Below are 21,946 nucleotides of genomic sequence, written 5' to 3'. Positions count from 1 at the left end.
TCTCACGTCTGGCTGTACCATGCACTGCCAGTCGCAGACTGTGGGTTGTGCCCACGACCCGGGGAACCGGGGCAGGCGGGCCGCTCGCCATTAGCCCGGTATCAGGCAGTCCGTGCCAGCTGCCTAGAAGGACCGGCCGTTCAAAAGCGGCCGGCGAGAGGCCTCACAACCCGTCAGACACCAGTGATTTATTTGCCTGCCCTGCGTGTACCTCGGCTTTGTGAGCAGGGCGCGGCGGGACGGGGGCGACCGGTGTGTCGGTGTGAGAGCGGCGGAGGGGACAGACCTGACGGCACGACACTGCACGATTTTGTCGCTGCACGGCACGGCCGGCGCGTCACGCCTCGAACGACTTTGTGATGAGGTTGATGCGTCGCATCTTGTCCTCGAGCGAGGATCGGCTGGCAGCAGTCTCCGCCGACACCTCGCGCAGCATGGCCTCGATCTCGCGCACCTGTCGGTGAGGCTCCGTCAGGCCCGGGGAGAAGCTGCAGCACGACTGACTCGATTCACACAGCGCCCTGGCTCGCAAGGCACGCTGGCTTGTCTGGCACCCCAGGCCCGACTCACGCGGCACCCCGTGCACGGCTCATGAAGCAAACCGGGCCCGACTCACACGGTACCCCGAGTCCAACTCGCGCGGCAAACCGGGCCCGACTCACACGGTACCCCGGGCCCAACTCACCCGGCAAACCGGGCCCGACTCACACGGTACCCCGGGCCCAACTCGCCCGGCAAACCGGGCCCGACTCACACGGTGCCCCGGGCCCAACTCGCCCGGCAAACCGGGCCCGACTCACACGGTACCCCGGGCCCAACTCACCCGGCAAACCGGGCCCGACTCACACGGTACCCCGAGTCCAACTCGCGCGGCAAACCGGGCCCGACTCACACGGTACCCCGGGCCCAACTCACCCGGCAAACCGGGCCCGACTCACACGGTACCCCGGGCCCAACTCGCCCGGCAAACCGGGCCCGACTCACACGGTGCCCCGGGCCCAACTCGCCCGGCAAACCGGGCCCGACTCACACGGTACCCCGGGCCCAACTCACCCGGCAAACCGGGCCCGACTCACACGGTACCCCGGGCCCTATTCACAGCGTCGTCACGGTCACAGACACATCGCTTGCTACCGGAGGCGGCTGTGCCAGCCGTGACCAGCCGCGACTAGTGCCCGTCAGAGGAGCGGTGCATCGTGTGCCTGCTCACCCGTTCGGCGCTCTTCTGAAGCTCGTGGTCCTTGGAGGCGCGCATGCCGTCCAGCTGTGCCTCGAACAGGCCGTGCATCTCGTCCATCTTGGCCTGATACTCGGAGTCCAGCGTCTGGCGGAGAGGGGTCTGCGCAGTCAGGGCCCGGGCACAAACAGCTATAGTGTATAACGGGCAACTCAAAGGTGCAGTTCGATCCGATTCATCTGGATTTGGCAGCACCGTCCAGTCGGACACGGACTTTGTAACAGGGCCAAGCCCGCCGTGGTGGTCCCCCACTAAGTGACGACTGGCACAAGGGTTTGGTACTGTTAAGAGGCATATGATTACACGACGGGCAGCTGCGGCCTCTCCCTCCACCCATCTGGAGCGCCAGGTGAGCCCCGCCTGCTCCCCGCAGTAGGGTAGCATCGCCATGACAACAGAGGCCGGCGCCCCCTGTGGTAACCTGCAGCTTCCTGGCGGCCTGCTTGGCCAGGTCCATGGCCCGGTCGCGCTCCTGTCGCAGGTTCGCCACCTTGTCGTCGTTCATGGACCTTCCCATCTTCACCTGCCGGCCGGGGCGGGGTCAGACGTCGCTGGATCCGACCGCTGACGTCACTGGATCACGGTCACGCCGGGCGTCCGACCTCTGAGCGGTGGAGAGGACTGCGACTGGTGCGCCATCGCTCCGCGGCCGGCGGCCCCGCACCGCCTGCAGTGGGGGAAGACGCGACCGCACCGCCGCTCGCCAGACCGCGGCCGCGGACTTCAGAACCGAATACGCCAGGCGGGAGCATTGACCACGTGCGGTCAGTACAGATGATCGACTCCAGAGCACTTTGCACAGAACCTTAGAAACGACCTGTCGCTCCGCCGTGACCGGGAGGCGACGCGGTCCTTCACCGGCCGGCCGTCTCTGACCTGGGTCTCCAGCTTGCGGATGAGGTCGACCTTCTCCTCCCAGAGCTTGGACCAGCCCTCGTTCTTCTTGGCGCAGCGGTCGAGCTCGCGTTCGGCGTGCTCCAGGCGGCTGATGAGCTGCGCCTTATTCTCAGACAGCCGGTCCAGCTCCACCTGCCGTCCGGCGGCGTTAGGTCGGGCACCTCAGCGCGGGGTGGGGTCCGCTCAGCACAGGACGGGGTCTGCTCAGCACGGGATGGGGTCCGCTAAGCACGGGGTGGCATCCCCTCAACATGGGATGAGCCCGCACAGTCCCCGCACTAGCGCACCACGAGGTGCGCTGGCGCAACTCGTGGTGCACCTCCACTCCCGCACCTTCGCCCATCACGTTAAACCCCTGCCCCACACCGCCATGTCAGATAAGCTTCCGGTCAGCCCTCGCACCACCGTAGACGTCCGTCCAGTCCCCCCGTTGCCTGTCTGGTGGCCGCTCGCTCCCCGCACCTGCAGCCGGTGACAGCGGCGCCGTTCCGTCTCCACCTCGGACGAGGCGTCGCCGCGGCCGCGGGACGCGGCGGCCGACTGCCGCAGCTGGCGCAGCTGGTCCGACAGCTCGGCCGCCTGCTTCTCCTTGGCGGCGGCCGCCTCCTGAGCCTTGGTCAGCTCGGCCCTGGCGGCGCGCGCCGACACCGGTCAGCCCCGAACGGCGCCCGGCCGAGGCTCGTCCGGCGTCGGGGGACGCCGCCGGTCAGGAGGGACGGGAGGGACCCACCGCCGCGGACGGCGCCCGGCCGGGGGTCGTCCGGCGTCGGGGGACGCCGCCGGTCAGGAGGGACGGGAGGGACCCACCGCCGCGGAGGTGGGACAGGCCCACTACGAGGGACCGGACAGACGCATTGCAGAGGACGGAGAGCCAACGTCAGGGGATGGGGGAGATGGACGGTGGTGTAACGGGGGACGCTGATGTCAACAGGACGGGCCACAGCTTCCCGCATGCGTGGACAGCTGTCGGATGTTGGCATGCAGGCAGTATGACGACACGAGCCGTAACCCGCGAATGCATAAGGAGGGCCGTAACCAGCGTGACAAACGGCGCGACAGGGCCGTTGGACAGTCGGCGGCGGCGAGACCGTGGGAGTTGCGTCGGACGGCCGGACGGACCGGAGCGCCGCACCTCAGCTGGTCCAGCTGCGCCTGCAGCTTGCCGGCGCCGGTGGTGTGCTCGGCCGTCATCTCCTCCAGCTGCTGCTTCAGCACCGAGAGCCGGGCGTCGCCGGCGCGGCGTAGCGTGGCCTCCTCCGAGCACCGCTTCTCCGTCTCCTCCTGTGGGCACCAGCCACACCGTTAGGTCGAGCCGGTGGTGCCACGGGACACACACCTCGCGCCGGCACCGGGACGCTCAGGGAGCGGCCTATAGCAAAGTTGAAGTCGAGATATAACCTTCAACAGGGAGTCGTTCAGCAGGCGTAGTCACATGTAACCGGGAGATCATAGCCCTCAAAGGTTCTCAGACACCCAAAACCCAACCGCGGCACTCTCTAAACCGCACGTGAGGTAACAATGGGCCGGTGGATTATTGGCATTGACATAGTCTCCGCTCATGTTTGGACTTAAATTCGTTGAGGCCACAGACAATGCTGCTCTTCTTAGGGAGAATTGAATGAAATCTCCTGAAGCCACCGACCGCTTTTGCATTGAGGGTGAGGGTGACGTACCAGCTTCTTCTTCACGCCGCCCATCTCAGCCTTTTCCTGCGCCTGTTTCTGCTGCGCTGCCTCCAGCTGTTTGACCTGCGCGGACCGGGCCGAGGTCACGAGTGTCCAACTTTGTGGGATGAGCAGCACCAGCTCCGAGGGGCTCTCGAGCACGGCGAGTCATAGTCACGTGTGACGGCGCAACTCACAGTGCTTCGTCCACGTTTTGCTAGGCTGTCGTGGCGTCTTGTCTACACTACACGACCGGACCGCCGGGGCAGATTTGTTTCGCTTATCGGGGTAAGCAGGCATGCCCATGGATGGATGTCATCACGTCTCCGCACCATGACGCTGGAAGCCGATGTAATCAGCGACACTCGTCACACCGATTATCGCGCCATCGATGCCCGCCAGCCTCCCCCGGCGGCCGCCGCGGCACGGGGCCGTACCTTGTTCTCCAGGAAGGCGACGGCGGCGCTGTGTGTCGTCTGGTCGTTCTTCCGCTGCGCCTCCAGCTTCTCGATCTCCTGCCGCACCGTCTTCAGCGTCCTGCGAGCGGCAGCGAAGAGCGCGTGACAACGCTGGCAGCGACGCGACACGATCCGCAGCCAGACAGCGAGCCACACTGTGACGGCTGCCTCAACGCAACTCACACGGACGCCGGGCAACGCGCGCAGACTGAAAGTCCAAGCGTTGCTGGGCGCTTGCAGCTGATGCGCCGCTCGCCAGCCGGACAGATTCCGTGTGCGTGCCTGCTAGTGTACTAGTTAGGCCTGTCAGCGTGCGCGCAGGCTGCTTTGTTGCGCGGGAGCCGGCCCGTCGGGCGTCGAAGCTCGTGAGGCCGGGGTGGCCGGACTTACTGGCTGAGCTCGGTGACCTTCTGCTCCTTCTGTTTGGAGGTGGCCAGCGCCTCACTCAGCTGGCGCTTCTGCTTGTCCTGCTGCTCGGCCAGCGCCGACTTTTCGTCGGCCAGCTCGGTGAACCTGCCGCCGCGGCCGGCCGTCGGTGGTGGGCCGGAGGGGGGTGGGACGGGGTGGGGCGGGGAGAGTCAAAATATTATCTAACACACAACCTCGGCAGTCAAAACATTTCCTAAGCGTAACTATCAATCGAACCGCCACCACCAATGTGTAAGCCCGCCCGTCTGCTGCCCTGCCTTGGATGACTGTGTGTGGCGGTCAGCCGCCGGACGTACCGTTCCTTGAACTTGGCCAGCGCGGCCGTCATCCTCTCGCTATCTTTGCGCAGGCCGTTCGCCTCCTTGTCGGCCTTGGCGCGGACGGCTGCCGCCTCCTTCTGACAGGCGGCGCGCGCCTCCTCCACCGCCTTGGAGATCAGCTTCTGCACGGTCGGGTTGTCGGCGCAATGCCTGGCGCGGGCGCGGGCGTGAGGCGTGAGAGCGTGAGGGTGTGAGGGCGCGAGAGCGTGAGGGCGTTAGGGCACGAGAGCCTTACGACCTGCACCGGCGGCCCTGCTACCTCCCCACGATCTTCGCCGGCGCAGACTCAACACGTATACAGCAAACACTCCTAACGAGTTAACGCAACACGCTGTGCCGTTTTTAAAAAGCGGATCAAGTAAATGAGGAATCCCAACGTGTTAGTGTGGATGTGATGTGGGAATTAACATTTAATCATTGTGCGCATGAATGCGCAGAAGGTTTGGCCCAAGCGCGGCTGCTGGCGTCTACGGAACCAATCACTTTTTCTTCATCTCAGCCATGTGCTGCTTCTCCCTCTCGGCCAATAGGTCCTTGAGCTCGCTGATCTTCTGCGCCTGGCTGGTGCCGTCCGTCTTCAGGTGGTGGAGATGCTCCTGGGCCATCATCAGCTTATTGGTCGTCTGCAAATCAGAGGAAACGATGAATCGTCCACCAGGCGAACGTCACGAGTGCCGCCCGCATGCTGGCACTGGCGTCATAACAGGCGGGAATGTGTTGTAACCGAGCAGTGCTGGGCACGAGGCCCAGAACGAGCGATCTTTAAGGCCCGATCACCACACACAGGCGCTTGGCCCGACCACCACACACAGGCGCTAGGCCCGACCGCCACACACAGGCGCTTGACCCAACCACTACACACAGGCGCTTGGCCCGACCACCACACACAGGCGCTTGACCCGACCACCACACACAGGTGCTTGACCCGACCACCGTACAAAGGCGCTTGGCCCAACCACCACACACAGGCGCTTGGCACGACCACCACACGCAGGCGCTTGGCCCGATCACCACACACAGGCGCTTGCACCGATCACCACACGCAGGCGCTTGTCCCGGCCACCACACAGGCGCTTGCCCCGACCACCACACACGGGCACTTGGCCCAACTGCCACACACAGGCGCTTGACCCAACCATCGCACACAGGCGCTTGGCCCGACGTCGGCCTGGAACGAAGCGGTTGTGCAGTAGCCTGAGCGGTACGAACCAGATGCAACCCCGTCCTACGAAGCACAACCACCGGAGACCCAACTGCCAAGAAGAATAACCGAGATATTACTGGAGTGAATCATGAACTACCAGTGCAGGGGAAGGGGGGTAGTCGTCCTTCCGTATGCACTCCCAAGCGTGATTTGCATCACAGCCTTGCTCACAGCGATGCCGCTGACACCGAAGCTGCTGCTGCCGCAGCTGCTTCCACGACCAATCACAGTGGAGATCATTCAGAAGCCCAGCGACGCAAGCGCGTAACCTCAGCAAGTGACGCGCCCTTAAACCCCAGTCACTGCTACAGGAGCCCAGCGCGGGGGTGGAAACTGCGGGCGTGACGTCATACTTACGCTGCAGGTACCCCTGAACAGAGCTTCAGTTACGGCAGCAAACAGGTAGGCCATGCTTACTGTGACACCCTGAGGCGAATGCGAAGCGTCGTAGTGAAGATCATAGCTGCAGGCAAACTCCCAAGTTGTCAGATATTACTCTTTTGTGAGTGGATGGTGATTCTATCGGCTAATATATGAACATGCCATGTTCAATTTGCGGGCACTGGTCATGGCACGGGTTAGCCTCATTTAAGGGCGGTGGCAGCAGCTCCCTGTGTTCAGTGTGCCCTCCCCCCCCCCCCCCCGCCTACCTAGTGCTCGAGCGAGGCTGATTACCGGCCGCAGCGGCACAAGTGCCGTGGCCATGCCTCGCGACTGTGCGTCTGGACTACGAACGAAGCACCGCCGACTCGAATGCAGCTTCGGTTGCCGTGAAACGCGAGAGTGCCTCCGACGTCGCGAGCCTGTACCGCCCAGCCCGCCGCAGAAACTCCTCTCGGGAGACGTGCGGCCGTGTTCCCCCACCGCAGCACAACGTCAGCCACCCCGCTCGTGCCCTGACTGTCACCCGTCCAACGCCTTCCAGCCAGCGCTGCGCGACCGCCGACTCTACGCTGGCGGCTGCCGTCGGCGGCAGTCGGCCGTCGCGCCCCCGACCGGCCAGACCGCGCGGCCCGTACCGCGTGCCCCTCGTTTTGAGCGTCCTTGAGCCGCCGGTCGCGGTCGTCCAGCGCCTGCCGCTGGATCGACAGCTCCAGGTCCCGCTTCCGCACACACTCCGACATGACCTTCAGCTTCAGCTGCAGATCGCTGCGGTCCTCCTGAGGCCGAGGTCAGAGTGCAGGTCAAGGGCGATCAGAGGCGGCACGGCTGATGTCATGTCATGGCATGTAAGGTACCCCACCGCCGAGCTGACACTTCTACACCAGCTAATGACACAACAGCACTGGAAACCTACACTAGAGCGCAAGTAGATGATACTGCTGCACTTATAGATGGCACGACTGCACTAGAAGATGACACTACTGCACTAGTAGATGACATTGCTGCACAAGTAGCTGACACTTCTGCACTGACAGCTGACATAAGTGCACTAGTAACTAACACAACTGCACTAGCAGCAGACACAAATGCATCGGTCATGCGTGCATGATATCGGAGGTTGAGTGACGCAACGAAAGACAACGGTGCGATCCTGCCGGTGGAATATCATTTAGGCAGTCTTGCAACGACCCCGTGCGACCATTGCGCTCGATGCGGTGCGCCGCGCGCCGAAATGAGGTACGTGCAGATGGCTAATTACGCGTAAGGTGTCACGTAACTTATTCTCGTACCACGTCAGCGCCGTGAAATGGGTGTCGATGAACACGACACAATCAGGCCCTGCAGCCAGCCCAGGGACAAAGCCGTGTTTACCGTCCAGTCGGACAGGACACATTAATTCACGGCGCCACCCCATCAGTGCGCCTTATCGCCCGTGGTCACCAGCCTTCTGCATTAGAGGGACCCGTTCGTGGTGCAGTATCGCGCGTCTCGCGGCCGGCAAGCCCGCGCCCACCTCTGAGCGTCGCAGCTCTCGGGACGTCTTCTCGCGGGTCGACTCCAGGCGTACCGTCTCCTCCTTCATCCTCTGGATCTCGTTCTGGGGACAGACCAGCATCCCTCAGTCCTGGGAGGCGCCCCCTCCCCCCCCCCCCCCCCCCCCCCCCCGACAGGACATCGGCGTTACATCGGACATTGGCTTTGTAGCGTCACACTCTGGCGATGGAGACCGTCTCCGGAATTTGGAATCTGCCCCTCTCGCCATCAGTTTCCCCCCCCCCCCCCCCTCAACAAATCTCAGTCGCCGGAGGATACATCCGTTCTCTGTCGGTTCTCAACGACTCTGCTTGCTCCCTGACAGAGGGCCCCATTAGGCATTGCCGTACTCACTGCCAGCCCCCAGCAGCCACGCTCCGTGTGGAGCTGTTTCCGCGTGCGTCGAGCCGCCGCTACAGGCGGCCGCGGACTGGTACGGCCGTGTAAAAGGACGACAGTGAAGCGGCTCCAAAGCCCTAAATTGACTTTTCGTTCCGCCGCTGATGCAGCCGACCATGGGACCCAGCAGCAGGGCTTCAGTGTCGGCCACCGCGGTGTAACTGCTGTCCATCCGCTTCATTCCGTGTGTTCCCATCGCCCGTCCGTGACCAGGAAACGCCCGGGGGATGACCGGAGGATGACGGGGGATGCTGGTGCAGTGGCCAGGAGATGACGGCTGATGACTGGAGGATGACTGGGAGATGACTGGGGAATGACCGGAGGATGACGGGGAGATGACTGGGGAATGACCGGATGCTGACCGGCGGTGACCAGGAATGACCGGATGCTGACCTGAAGATGACTGGGGGAATGCCGGTGCCGTGCCCGGGGGATGACTGGGGGGATACCGGTGCCGTGCCCGGAGGATGCCCGCTGCGCTCATGGCCCGCGAGGCGGCCACGGAGGCCGCCTGGGCTGATTTACGGCCGGTGCCGGCTCGCTGACGCGTCCCATGTGTCACGTCTCGGAGATACTGCTCCGGCCGGATCGAATCTCGTACATCCCCGCCTCATACAAGCCCGCTAAATCACGGCCGGACAGAGCTGGTCTCGTGTGTCTCCTTCATAAGGAAGAGGTGAAGAGGAGTCAAGCCAAGCATGACAGCAATGTGTGCCGCTCATGCAGCGACAAACCCGAAACGTTAAGTGTGTGGATTGGGGTGGGGGTCACGTTGCACATAATATCTTTCCAGTGAATAACCAATCCTTCAATGGAGCCGTTGTGAAGCGGTTTTCGTGATAGCCACAGGCATCCAGCTGGAAGTCCATATTATATTCTCATTACGCAAAATCCGTCATTTCGGAGACTGCCGAATGTGCTGACATTTTCCCGGCACGTCAACAGATCAGCCAGTGTGGACGACGTGGCTCTCCAACAGCTCCCAGCAGCCGCGTCCATGTCACCGCGACGTCCGGTCCCCACGCCGCCGCGCGCGAGCCGGACCCCGGCGACCCGAGCTCACCTGGATGTGCGCCAGGCCCGACTTGAGCTTGTCCCGCTCGGCCTCGGTGCCGCAGAGGGCCTGGCCTAGGGTGGCCGCCGTCACCTCCTGCTTGACACGCTCGCGCTGCTCCTCGCGGTACCGCTGAGCGCCGCCGACCGTCGGGTCACGGCACGCATAGTCAGACGAGCACACACGCTTGGCGAACGCACGCGCCGCCGTAGAGCGGGGGACGGGGGGGGGGGAGGGGGTCGGACGTGGTGAGAAGAAGTATCCGTCAGCTGGTAGATATCGGTTCACCAGGCGTCGGAGGACAGCCTGAACGGTCACGACTGGTACATCGCACGGGTCACCGACAAAGCAACGGGTCAGACGCTACAGGCAGCACACTGATGCCGAAGGTGCGTTCGCGCCGCACCAAACCCTATCACCAGTACGCGCCGAATTCAGGAGGCAACGATACAATATCAGTGTTGCCATCTCTTAAAACGCGTTCCTGTCACGTGGCACGGGTCTGAAACCGTCGCCCAAACGGCATACTCCCGGCGTCCGGTGTCGCGGGACGGCAGGACGGCAGCAGGTGCCTGACGCGACAGGAGCACGCAGCAGGGTGGTCATCACCTGAGCGTAGGCGTTGCATAGCTTGCACTGCTGCGGCGTGAGCATGGCGAGGATCTCCGGGTCGGACGGCAGCTCGGCCGTCATCGCCTCCGAGTCTGATGTCGACCTCTCGCTGGCGCTCACTGACAACGCGGAAACGATGTCACGCACGCGGCGTGCGGTCGCAGATGCTGTGGAAATCACCTCCACAAATGTTCACCAGATATTCTGCTGAACGTGAGCGATATTGGAACAAGGCGCGTTCCGGCATGTCACGTGCATGGGCAAGGAACAGGGAGCAATAGCCACTTTCGTTAATGGCTTTTGCGTTAAATGTTTTAAACAGTTCGTACTGTTTAAAATGTAATGTTTCGACAAGTTGTACAGAAACGTTTAGGCTCCCCAGGGATTGTCAAGAATCATTTCCGGAAGAAATGGCCCTCTTAAATGAGAAAAAATTAAAGGAAGCTGTAGGTGTTGGACCGCAACCACGCAAAAAAGTGAGCATCCATGCACGACTTAACGAAACATTTTGGAATCTGTCAGGCCACTTTACGCCCTAAACCTTCGTGAAAAAGTCAACGCCACTATTCACATACGAATAACGGATCGGCAGGCACATGAACACGGCGACGATCGCCCCCGTCGCTGATGGGCTGGAGCGACGCCTCGGTGGGATCAGCTCCGACAGCGGCGCCCACCTGCGAACGTCACGCGCTTCTCCCTGGATCCGTCCTTCACGGGCGGCGACGGAGACCGCGACTGCTGCGACGGCTGCGGCTGCGGCTGCGGCTGCGGCTGCGGCTGCGGCTGCGGCTGTGGCTGCGACTGTGACGATAGCTGTGAGGACGACCTCATCGCGTCCAAACGCTGCTCAAGCCGCGAGATGCGTCGCTGAACGCCGTCGTCGCCTTCGCCGATCGGCGCGCTGGCCTGCCCACCGCGCAGGCGTCGACAGGCGGAAGAGACGCATACAGGTCACAGTGCAGGTCTTTCAGCCGACCTCCCAAGTGCACGACAGCTGTCGCTCGTGGGACACTCGAAAGCTCGGGAGACACTCGGAATTTTGGGAGACACTCGAAGTTTGGAGACACTCGGAAGCTTGGGAAACACTTCGAAGCTCGGGAGACGTTTAGAAGCTTGGGAGATACTCGGAAGCTTGGGAGACACTGGAAAGCTGGGGAGGCACTAGGAAGCTCGGGAGACGCTCGGGCTTCCTCCCCAGAAGGTTAATTTTCACCGCAAACCAAATTGATCCACTTATTAGGCTGGAAATCTACGTAATGTGCTATAATCCCGCCAGTCCATAGAATATTGTTGACATACTTGCGAAAACATTGCAACGTTCCCAACCGAGAGTAAGGATGTATTTTGAGACGCACACAGCCTACTTGTTCGGAGTGCTGCACTTGTCATAGACACCATCGTTTACACGTCTCGGCAGGCTATTTCTCTGGGACCGTCAGGTGCAAACAGGACCAAGCAAGCAGGTCGGTGGCCATGAACAGGACCTCATGCTGTTTAACGTGCTGTTATGTATGTGCCTATCCTTGAAAGCGTTTGGCGGCTTTGAGCTTCGAATCTAAGCTGCGGCGATTGGTGGACTCGCGCTCCAACCAATGGACCGCCAATCACGAAACGGGTGAACGGTGCTACTGCTGCCGACCAGGATAAAAGACTAGCTTTTCGTCTGCGCTGGATCCCCGTCCCACCGATTCCATAAAGTTGTCACTGCGATGTACCTGTGTCTCATTTTTTCTAGCTGCGGAATCTTCGTTGCCTGATTTGTTCATGGGTGTGAGCAGGAACTGGATGAGTGTGTCCGGGTCCGGCAGAGATCCCGAGCCCTCGCTCCACATCGTTCCCTGCCGAGCGCCAAGCACACCGCTGTCAGCCTGCCGAGTGACGTCGCTGACAGCGCCATCGTCGACCGCACAGCGACAGCACACAGTTGCCCCGCTGGCCTGCAATGCATCCGGTGAATATACGCACGATTCGGCGGCGGCGGAGTATTGGCTGACGTCATAGTGCGCGCCATTACAGAACCGTCAGCACTGATTCAGGGCCGACTGCTCTCGTACCGCCAGACCGAAGAACCACATGCAGAGCTTCTTAGGGTGCCTTCTCCGCTATTGCGGGCAACTTTGATAAGCAATGGTGCCGATCCCTAAGCGTCACAACTCATTCATATGCCTGCTGTCTCCTCCAACCGGCACGGTGCTACCGTTTGACACGTTTGAAACGCGTGCCGCCGCTAGCGATGGGGGCATTGGAACCTGGGATACGGGCGTGGTAGTGCTGGGCTGCTCGCCTAATTCCGACGCATCAGGCCTTTTGTTCTGGGTCAATTTCAAGGTCGCCACTGGCCAAATTCAGTCATGCGGGCCGCGGTCATACCTGAAAGTATGTTGCTCCCAATGAGGCTTCTTGTAATTCAAATTAGTTATGACGAGCTAATTCATGGTTTTGCCATACTACAAGTGATATTATTGGCATAAGAGTTGGGCGGGTTAACGCCCGGTTTGCGTTATCTGAGGTCAACTTAGCATGAAACACATTTCACAAGCCCACCACCTTCAGATCACCTATACGGGCTTCGATGGGTGTTTTGTATGCTGATTCCAAGGAAATGTTCGTCTTGGAGAAGTTAAAGTTGATCTGCGCATGTCTTGAGTCATATCGGTTCACGCAAGGTAACGCGTGCTGTATGCTGCAATGTATTCCGCAAACCAATCAATCTGGAAACGCCAACACTAAATATGCTCGACCATCTTTTACTTAATTCAATTTACCCGAGATTGCCAGGCTACGTCAGGGATCAAGCCAATTATCGAGGCAATCTAAATGACTTGCTACATAGGCAACGCACTTTTTGCACGACTTATGAAATATGTCGTGGGTTAAATTCTTAGCCAACCAGACTGCTGCTTTTTATTATAGCCTTCAGTGCTATGCTTTCACGCACTGGGAGTTGCATTTTTTCACAACTCATGTACATAGAAGTGAACTGCGAGTCCTCACCACTGGCAGCTTTAGCGCTGACTATCGCAAACGACGCGAAACTCTCGAAAATTAAGACAGCCTCGAATTAACAGCGCCGTAGACTCAAATACGAATGTCTCAAATACTAGAACCTGCAGCATCTCGGTAACCAAAAGCGCAATTCCAGCTCGCTAAGAATGAGGCCCATGGAGCCGCCGCCCCCCCCCCCCCCTTTCTCATCTTTGATAACATTCTGTTTCACTGGATCCAGTGAGCCTATCTGATACGCCCCTGCATACGCTCTGCTTCGCGCCCAATTTGCGGACAGCTGAGCTGGTATGTGAAGCAGGTCAGGTAATCGAGAAGTCCAGCCTGGGATCCGTTTTGACAGGCAGGTTTCGGCTCTCCCCAAAGAATGAAAAGCCTGCCAACCCGCTGCGGCTCTGTGTTGCATGTATATTTTTAAGCTTTTTCACGTAACGCCCACTCGTAAGCGTGGGCAACCTCCGGCACGTTGGGGAGGAGCGACTGTGGCAAAGTACAGGGGAATGCAGCTTTTTATGACCTTATGCAGCATCACATCGCTAAATTTTTACTTGGTATTGAGGTACGCCCATACGTTACCCTCCTGTTGGAGGGTTGGCTCCCTGGATGGAGGCTTGACCCCAACCCCGCGGCGAGCCCTATCGTCCATGGCCAAGCATTTGCCCACCTACCAGGGGCGTAGTTTCGTAGAAGAAGAGTGTGGGGCTTACTACGAGAAAACGAGCATCCCAATGGGAAAATATGCAAAAAACGGAATACACCCAATTTCACCAGCTTTTTTAACAATTTGGGGACAACAGGGCTCTCCCTAGCAACAAAATAAGAAACTGTACTTTTGCTACCCGCATGGTGTCATAACATTCACGCGTGTATCTACACGGTTACCCATCATCGAACCAGATCATCCTCACCCTCTTTCCACTGCCAATGGAAACTATGCACGTAATTCTCCCCATTTTTACAGAGAAGTGTGCAAAACATACTTATTCGAACGAGGTGTGAAAACAGCTCCTCTTCATTCTTGACATTCACTTAACAATATTCTGGGCAACAAGTAAGCGTAACAATAACTTCTTTATCTCACAAAGGCATCAGCGAAGGACCATGCCGTGCTTCCGCTCTCGCTTTTCAAAGCAAGTGACGGTCCACGTGCGCGACATTTAGTTGCTAACACTCAATGCAAACTTTGAAATAAAGGAAACTTGACAAATACAGTGCGGAAGCTGAACTATGACACCATTTCCCCAGCCATGCATCTTCACAAAATTTCGAGGCAAACGTACGACTGTTCAAGGTTTGTTGATTGCTTCATGGGTTCAGGCTGTTGTCATCTCAATGTTGCTATACGTTTTTACACGATTCGGCTGATTAACGTCACCGGGGATACACCTTCATGGCCTTTTCAAACATTCCTGCCCTTTAAGGTAAGACTTTCTGGGATTTTGCGTGTAAGTTGAGTCTATTTTGCTCAACTTCAGTTATTTTCATTCCTTCTGAGATTTATCCTTTTCCATTCAGGCTTGCCAGTAAATTAGAGAACCGCCATGTCGGATTGCAGCACTTTAAGGCGATTTATGCCGACGGGTCCACCGGTTGCCATGACGACGGCCTGACGCTTTAGAGCAGGCGCAAAGGCGGTCGAAGGTATAGTGGGAAGTATGAATCGTTTATTATTGAAAATATCGGAGGTACTGCTATTTCGAATAGTCAGTGATGTATTCGGGGCGAAGGCTGTTCTGTATTTTGCAGTGTGTTGTAAGTGTAGTGCGATATTTGTCTCGGAACGAACCAGTCGCAGTGGAACACATGGTGATTTCTACCTCCCTCCTTTCCATGCACAGTCATAGAGTTAATGGTCAATGCTGTCCGAAGTTGGAGGGCAGGGCCTATTCCTCTAACCTGCCGCCCGCGGTAAGAACCTCTGACGCTCCGACTCCCGGTTGGCGGTTTGTGTGTAGGAAAACGACCATTAGCGTTTGAAAACTGCATTTTTCATCATCTATCTGTCGAATACCACACCATAGATAAATCACAGATGTTGTACCAGTGGCGCACGCTGAGGAGGGAAGGCACAGAGCACGAGCCCCCCCCCCCCCCCCCCCCGCCTCTCCTCAGGCCCCGAGGGGCCAGAAGGGCCCACCGAGACTAACGATCAAGGACCCGATTGGAAGGCCTGAGGGCACGTAGGGGTGGACGGAGTCTTCAGAGGCCCCGACCTGCGGGGACGGGTCCTCAGATGGCAATCAGAGGGTCCTTCGCGCCTTTCGGGGGGCCCCTGAGTCGACAAGGGCTTATATGTCGGTCAGACATCACCAGTACCGCGCAATTGGCTCCGTGTTCACATGGGCCCGAGAACCCTCTTCTAAAGCAGCGACAAGTTCGAGGCCAGTGATGTACACTGGTCGGGGCCCCTGAATCTACCAGGGGCCCACAGTGTCTACTAGAGGGTCCTGTGTTGGTAAGTGATCCTAAGTCGGCCAAGAGCAGTGTTTAAAGAGGCCCAAAGATGGGTCCGGGGGCTCGCCGGGGCCGGCGATCGAGAGCCTGATTGGAGGGCGTGAGGGCCCGAAGGGCTGGCTATAAGTCACATCGGGGTCCTGGCTCGGCACAGCCCGTAGGGCCGTAACCTGAAATATCACAGGATCCTGAACACCAATTGAGGACCGTTTGAAACAATGCAGGTGTCTTTGCTGCCCGGAGACAATTAACACCGAACAGTCGGCTCCGTGTCAGTCGGAATCCTGGGAGCCCATTTCTCAAGCGAGAGCAAGGCTGAGGTTCGCGATGTGCATCAGTCTGGGTCTTTGAAGCAATGATCGTGGCACTATGTCGGTCATGGGTCCACGGTGCCTAACAGGGAGTTCTGCGTCGATAAGGAACTCCGTGTCGGCTAGGGGAATATTTTCTGAACAGGGATAGTGAAGGGATGCAGAATGCCGGAGGGCATTTGGCGTTGGTCGGGGCAACAACACAGCATTTCTTCAGCTTCCACTCAGCCTCATTTTGTGTCAGCCCAATAGGTTTAGATGTTCATAAAGTTTCACTCAGAATGGCACGTTAGCGCTCTGCAAGCTTCATTTCAACATCCCGTGAATTGGGGGTACTATGATAGCTGAGTTCAAAATTGCACGTACCAGTGTTTGAGCACTTAGCCTCACCCTGTGCCAGGTCAGTTCTAAAACGAACGGTGTAGCCGGACGAGACTACATTGGAAGGAAGTGGGCTTGACTACGCCTGTTGTGAATGTGCTAGGCATTAAACAAACGTGACGGGTGGAAAAAGCTACGCACGTTTCGCGTCACTAACAGTCTGGCAGCCCGTGCTGTGTGTTTTTCACTGTCGGAGCTTTTTCCATACTCAGGCCTGAATTTATCACCGGAACGTGAGCAAACCTGTCTGACTTTCGACGCATGAAGTTTCATGCTTAGCACAGAGCTAACCGTCTGAGCTGGCGTCGGGATCGCTTGCCTACTGTGTCAGGTGTCTCAGCTCCTGCGGATTACTCGCGACCAGCAGCGCGCCTAGACCGAGGGTGTTCAGCCGGCAGCGACTCAGTCACTTGAACATAGCAACTCAGCCAGCATCGACTGGCCAAGGCCCGGTGGAGGGATTGGAAGTCGCCAATACTGCCGCACTGCGCTCCATCAGCCGGAAGACCTATGCATACGTCCAGCATGTCATGAACGTCCCCCACTTCTAAACAGCACGCTATCAGGGTGGATGCGTGGCTTCCAAGTTCCAGCTCGATGCTGGCATCATCCATGCGGCGCTCCGGTTGCTGAAGCCGGCGCTGAAGACAATGGACCACCTCGAGTGCAACTGATCTTGCTTCTGCGTCAACGAGATGACATTTCATGGTCGGCAGTCGTATAACCAAAGCAATTTATCAAACGAAGAATATCGTTGTTTATTGATCCGCTGCATTCAGTGTGAATGGCCAAAAGCTTATGAACGTGAATTGCGGTGCGCCCTTGCATTCGGTTTTAAGCTCGAGCAAGTTTTGTCTGGTATATGCTGGGCAAATGTGGAGCAAACTAGCGGAACCCTTCGCATCATGAAACAGGCAACCGCTAGGGCCGAGCTATGGCAAATAGCTGGGCCCCAGTGTGCATTGACATAGCTGTTCCCGTTGGATGGAGCCGCACGAATGAGCCTTGCCAGGTCCAGGTCGGGAGCCCTGGCCGAGGAGCTTGAGGCACCTTGCAAGCTTCTCGCGCTGTTATACCCGACCGCACCTTGGAGATATATCAGCCAGGGGGTGGGAGATACGCCCGTACTCGCTTCGGCCCACTGCCCGAGGCCTTACCGACATGGCCATGTTGTATCGCCGTGTGATCTGCCCGAGCGAGGCCCAATCTGATGCCAACGGAGGCCCAGAATTACGGTGGATTCGCTTGGGTTAAGCTCTCGAAGAGCGGCATTTGTGACGCACAAAGTAAAGTGGCATCTCGGGGCTGCAGTTTTGAGTCTTTCAGACGCTTCTGAAATCATAAATAATTATTTGTGATAAGTGCTTCTCTGGCGTAAAATGCGACCGATCGTCTTCAATAGCTTGATTCCTGGGTCCTTTATTACCGCCTTCGCTCTTGTACTACACTCAAAACCAGGCATACTGTGAAGTGCATTCATTTCTTCATCTTTACCTTGATTTGACTAATCAGTCCACCCACGAAACGTGTTGTAATACACGCGGTCACTCACGTTCGTTACCATGCGTGCGGTTGTCCCGGAGTTAAAGGTGCACCCCAGTGACGTCACACAGAGAGCTTTGATTAGAAGTGCGAAGTGTGATGATAGCACCTGGTATGTATCGCCTTGCGTAGGTTCTGCAAGACGAATGCTCAATAGCACCTGCTTTAGGAGATAAGGTGCTTCCGCGTTTGTACCAAAAAAATTTCATAGCGCGAATAGTGTCATTGGAAACCTCGCAATAAATGTAAATGTAGTCACTGGATGAATGGAAGTCCCAATTGAACTGGTTCCGGTATTTGAATGTCCGCCGAACCCGAATACTTCGCAAGAAATTCGAATATGGAAGAATTTGAATTTAATGCTAAGATATTTTAGGACAGTGGGATATTTTGATCCACGAGGACCTAAGTAACGAACAACGCTTCAGAGTGTAGTATGGGAGCACTTTTTGCGTGCGCGCAATGGACAAGCGGCGGTCCTCGGGCCGCATATAGCACGCGAGCGCACCTGAAACGACCCGCTAGAGTGGTCGCAGATATGCTTCAATGCAATCTAACGGGAAACAAAATGGGTCAAGTCCGCACTTGGACTGCACATAGTGCGAACTCAGATCAGAAGCCGAAATGGTGAGGGTGGTTTACAAAACAAAGTCGAACATCTTACGGTGTGTCCCGCTTGCGTCAACCAAAATCGGCCATTTTGCGGTTCAGGCGAACACTGCATTTCACGAGACCCTAGAAGTTGCCCATTCCTGTTTCTTAGGTTCTATAGCTCGTTTTCACGATTAAGATGAAGGGAGGAGGATGTATAGAATCTGCCCATTAGCACAGACAGCACAAATTCTTCTCTCCGGCATAATCAAGCTTAGCCTTTTGAATACAAAAACGTTACGCTGGTAATATCACGACGACTGCATCTAATTACATGCGCTATCGTTCACTTTGCTCTGTGCGGATTATAACCATTTCATTCACCAAACACTGTAACGCACGTAAATATTCATTCTGAGCGCATCATCTCATGGTATCAGGGCATTGTACAGAATGATTTCGCTATAACTGACCTAAATTTAAATAATAATATAAAATTGTCCGGCAATACATATCAAGGATGGACCCACGACCATTATCAAGTGCATCGCATTTACTAATCAGACTCCGCAATGGGGCATAAATCCAGATAACAGGGGTCTAAATAGACGTTCGCTATTTGCGGATACGCTTGACTGGCATAATACAGCATCCCTGTCCTTTCAATGACTCGAAGCTGCTCATGGTCATAAAACGCTGCGTTCTCCCAGTGACACGTTCGGCGCACCCGACCATAAGACGTCCTTAAAACGTGCGCCGCCGGTCCGCGGTTGGGCTGGAGCTCGTGTCGACGCCGTCTGGCTGCCTCAACTCCCATCCGTCTTCCGTCGGACAAGTGTCTATTTATACGTCAGTGATCGGCGAGCGGTCGGAGTTGGCTGCCGTGGTGTTCCGCCGGATTTATCACCTCGGCCGGCGGCGTGATGAAGTGGGCCATGTCCGCGTTAAAAGCACGCCAGCCGGCGACGGGACATCGACCACGAATCGCGCGCAGAGGCGTTTACAGATGGACAAGAAGCACAGCGTTATGCAGTGCAAGGCTCAAATATCACGATAGGTGCTGGTAGGCGAACTAGGATAATGTCTGATACTTGCTGGTGGAACTCCTTAAATATTATTGCGGGAGCACGACCCATCATTGCAAGGGTAAATACTTGTTAAGACACTGTAGGGCTGCGCAGTTCCCAACGCTGTCTGAAGTTCACCAGGCTCACACAGACTTGCTATATTCATAATCAGTTTAAATGCGGCCGTTGTAAATCCACGTATGCAATTTTCGGTCATACAAAGATCCCGCTGAAGTGTCTCATACTGGAACGGGTTATTGGCTGTTGTTACGTGTATAATGCGCGCAATTGCACAAGACAAACCAATCAGCGGGATGTACCATCAAGCAGCGTCAGGTCATCTCAAGGCACCACGCTGCTCACGCCATGTTAGAACATCACACCGCTCACGTCATGCTAGAACATCACACCACTGACGTCACGTTAGAACATCTCATCGTCTACGTCATGTTAGAACATCACCACCACGTACGTCGTCCTCGGAAATCACGCCGCACATCATGTTAGAACATGACACTGTTCACGTCATCTTAGAACATCACACCACACGGATGTTTCGCCACAAAGGTATTCGAAAGCAACAATGGAATGTATCGTGCAGGGAAAGCAGTGCCAGGCTTCGTATCGTGCCAGACTTCATCTGGCAAAAGAAAAGGTCACTCCCATCTAGTGAAAAAGGCAGCACGCTGCCAACTGCCTTGATAACTGCTCAGTCCACGTGAACTGCGGAGTGCATTTGTGAGTAACATTATACACATATATAGGACAGTACTGCCAGCCTCATTCCTCGCCGGATTACCAGGAGAAAGGAGAGGTAGGTGCATATGGATACGTATACGATGTGATGATGCACGCGTATCATACGTGAAATCGTTTGCATGCATAAGTGGTTTCTGATGCGTGATGCCTATTTCTCGAAATCGCCTGCATGTATGAGTGATGTGTGATGCATGTATGCTGGAGTTTGTTCGCGCGTGCACGTATTTTTGCGTATTTTCATCCTTACATATGCGCAGTATCGCGTTAGTGGCTGGTATTTGTTCCTTGTTAATCCCCCGAATGTCAGTGACCTGTAAAACCGTGGCTCGCTGATAAACAAATCTGAAAAACCGAGTGGAATCGGTAGGCAGTTTTGAGTTTTGAATTAATTGCTCATATTCGTTTTGATAAAGGCGTGTTACCGAAATATTAATACATCTACATCTCCTTTATCTCGGTTATTCGATGGGAGATAAGGCTAACAGTGTTGTCTTAATTGCTCACTTCACTAAATTCGGTCGGTCTAGGGCCACGCACTCGATCAATCTGTCACTTGACTGATTACAAGCGATATGGCCCTGATCAGACCGGAGAAGGAGGGAATAACAAGCTCATGACATAGTGATCGCGTTGGCTTTTAAAATGAGCTCTTGCTAAATACAACCCATATCGCACCCGATTAGATCTAGTGGATGCATCCTTGCCTTGAACAATTCAAAATCAAATATTGTCATGGCATGATCTATCAAGTCTGGACAAAGAAGCCTCGTACAAAGAGTGAGCGCCGAGCCTATCTTTGCGGTCGATTCTGTTCAGCTTGCACCAGTCGCAAGGGCGTCAAAGCGCCCTCAACCTCCGGCTCGCTCGTCTGAGATCCAAACAACAGGTGTAAACCTGAGAACTATCTCATCAGAAGGCCACGCCTCTCCCGCTGCTTTCGTGGAAGATCAGCACTGACTCGATTGCGATGCTTCGATACTGACCTGAAAAGAGGTTGGTCATCCACTTTTTGGGACGATGCTACGTCAATGCATGAAGGTAAAGGTATGCTGGCTTACTAGGGATCGTGACATTCATTAGCAGGAAAAAGATCAACGCTAGGCAGTCTGCTTCCCCGGTAACGTTCGACGTTCCGTGTTCCAACACTGAATAAACAAGCGCACGCTTCATGTGCCAACTACGTCACCTTGGTTACTGGGGTCATTTCTGGATTCAATAACACCGCCGGCAGCCCTCTCCACAAAATGCCATTTGTCGCCGCGAAAGAGGACACCACGCCGGCGGCGGCGACTCGTTCCGTTTTAGCCGCCGCGTCAAGATTTCGCGATCGCTCCGCCGCCGCCGGGCACGAAAATGAGCCGGGTTATGCGGAACAGCATGCGACCGGGGCAGCTCGCAGGCGAAGTTTGGCCCGGGCCGCGGCCGGCCCCACCCCGGGGGGGGGGGGGGGGGCGACTGGCTAGGCCGCGGTCTGTCGGCTCAGACGGTCTGCCGGGGCGCCGGCGGGTGGTGCGGCGCGGACGTGGTGCGTTGTGAGGAGCTTTGGTGTCTTGCCGCCGCGGCAGCAGCGGCGGTGGCGATGGCAGACTGGCCAAGCTGTGAGCAGTGAGGTGGGCCGGCACCATGTTCCGACGGAGCGACTGG

The 21,946-nt window shown here is 57.0% G+C and overlaps 1 protein-coding gene across 1 annotated transcript; it reads right to left on the bottom strand.

The window, feature by feature from the left end:
* Positions 1 to 173: 173 nt before the first annotated feature.
* LOC119097198 (leucine-rich repeat and coiled-coil domain-containing protein 1) lies at positions 174 to 14,270 on the bottom strand. Its single transcript, XM_037220253.1, has 18 exons — positions 14,178 to 14,270; positions 11,910 to 12,032; positions 10,869 to 11,100; positions 10,189 to 10,310; positions 9,589 to 9,711; positions 8,107 to 8,190; positions 7,229 to 7,369; positions 5,489 to 5,628; positions 4,982 to 5,155; positions 4,647 to 4,769; positions 4,236 to 4,335; positions 3,808 to 3,882; positions 3,302 to 3,415; positions 2,597 to 2,632; positions 2,114 to 2,266; positions 1,659 to 1,760; positions 1,211 to 1,324; positions 174 to 454 (listed from the first exon to the last, which is right to left on the bottom strand). Exons 2-18 carry the CDS (start codon positions 12,024 to 12,026, stop codon positions 338 to 340), a joined length of 2,067 nt encoding a protein of 688 aa, XP_037076148.1. The 5' UTR covers positions 12,027 to 12,032; positions 14,178 to 14,270; the 3' UTR covers positions 174 to 337.
* Positions 14,271 to 21,946: the final 7,676 nt, after the last annotated feature.

The sequence above is a fragment of the Pollicipes pollicipes genome, unplaced genomic scaffold (assembly GCF_011947565.3).
Source record: "Pollicipes pollicipes isolate AB1234 unplaced genomic scaffold, Ppol_2.1 Scaffold_4295;HRSCAF=5057_pilon_pilon_pilon, whole genome shotgun sequence".
Lineage (NCBI taxonomy): Eukaryota > Metazoa > Arthropoda > Thecostraca > Pollicipedomorpha > Pollicipedidae > Pollicipes > Pollicipes pollicipes.
Note: the sequence above shows the minus strand (reverse complement) of the source record. Positions and strands in the feature narration are given on the sequence as shown.

Coding starts and splice junctions, on each gene's coding strand:
- LOC119097198 (XM_037220253.1), bottom strand. CDS start 12,026: ATGTGGAGCGAGGGCTCGGGATCTCTGCCGGACCCGGACACACTCATC. Junction 4,336..4,646: donor AAGGTCACCGAGCTCAGCCA/GTAAGTCCGGCC, acceptor TGCCGCTCGCAG/GACGCTGAAGACGGTGCGGC. Junction 455..1,210: donor TTCAGAAGAGCGCCGAACGG/GTGAGCAGGCAC, acceptor CCTCACCGACAG/GTGCGCGAGATCGAGGCCAT.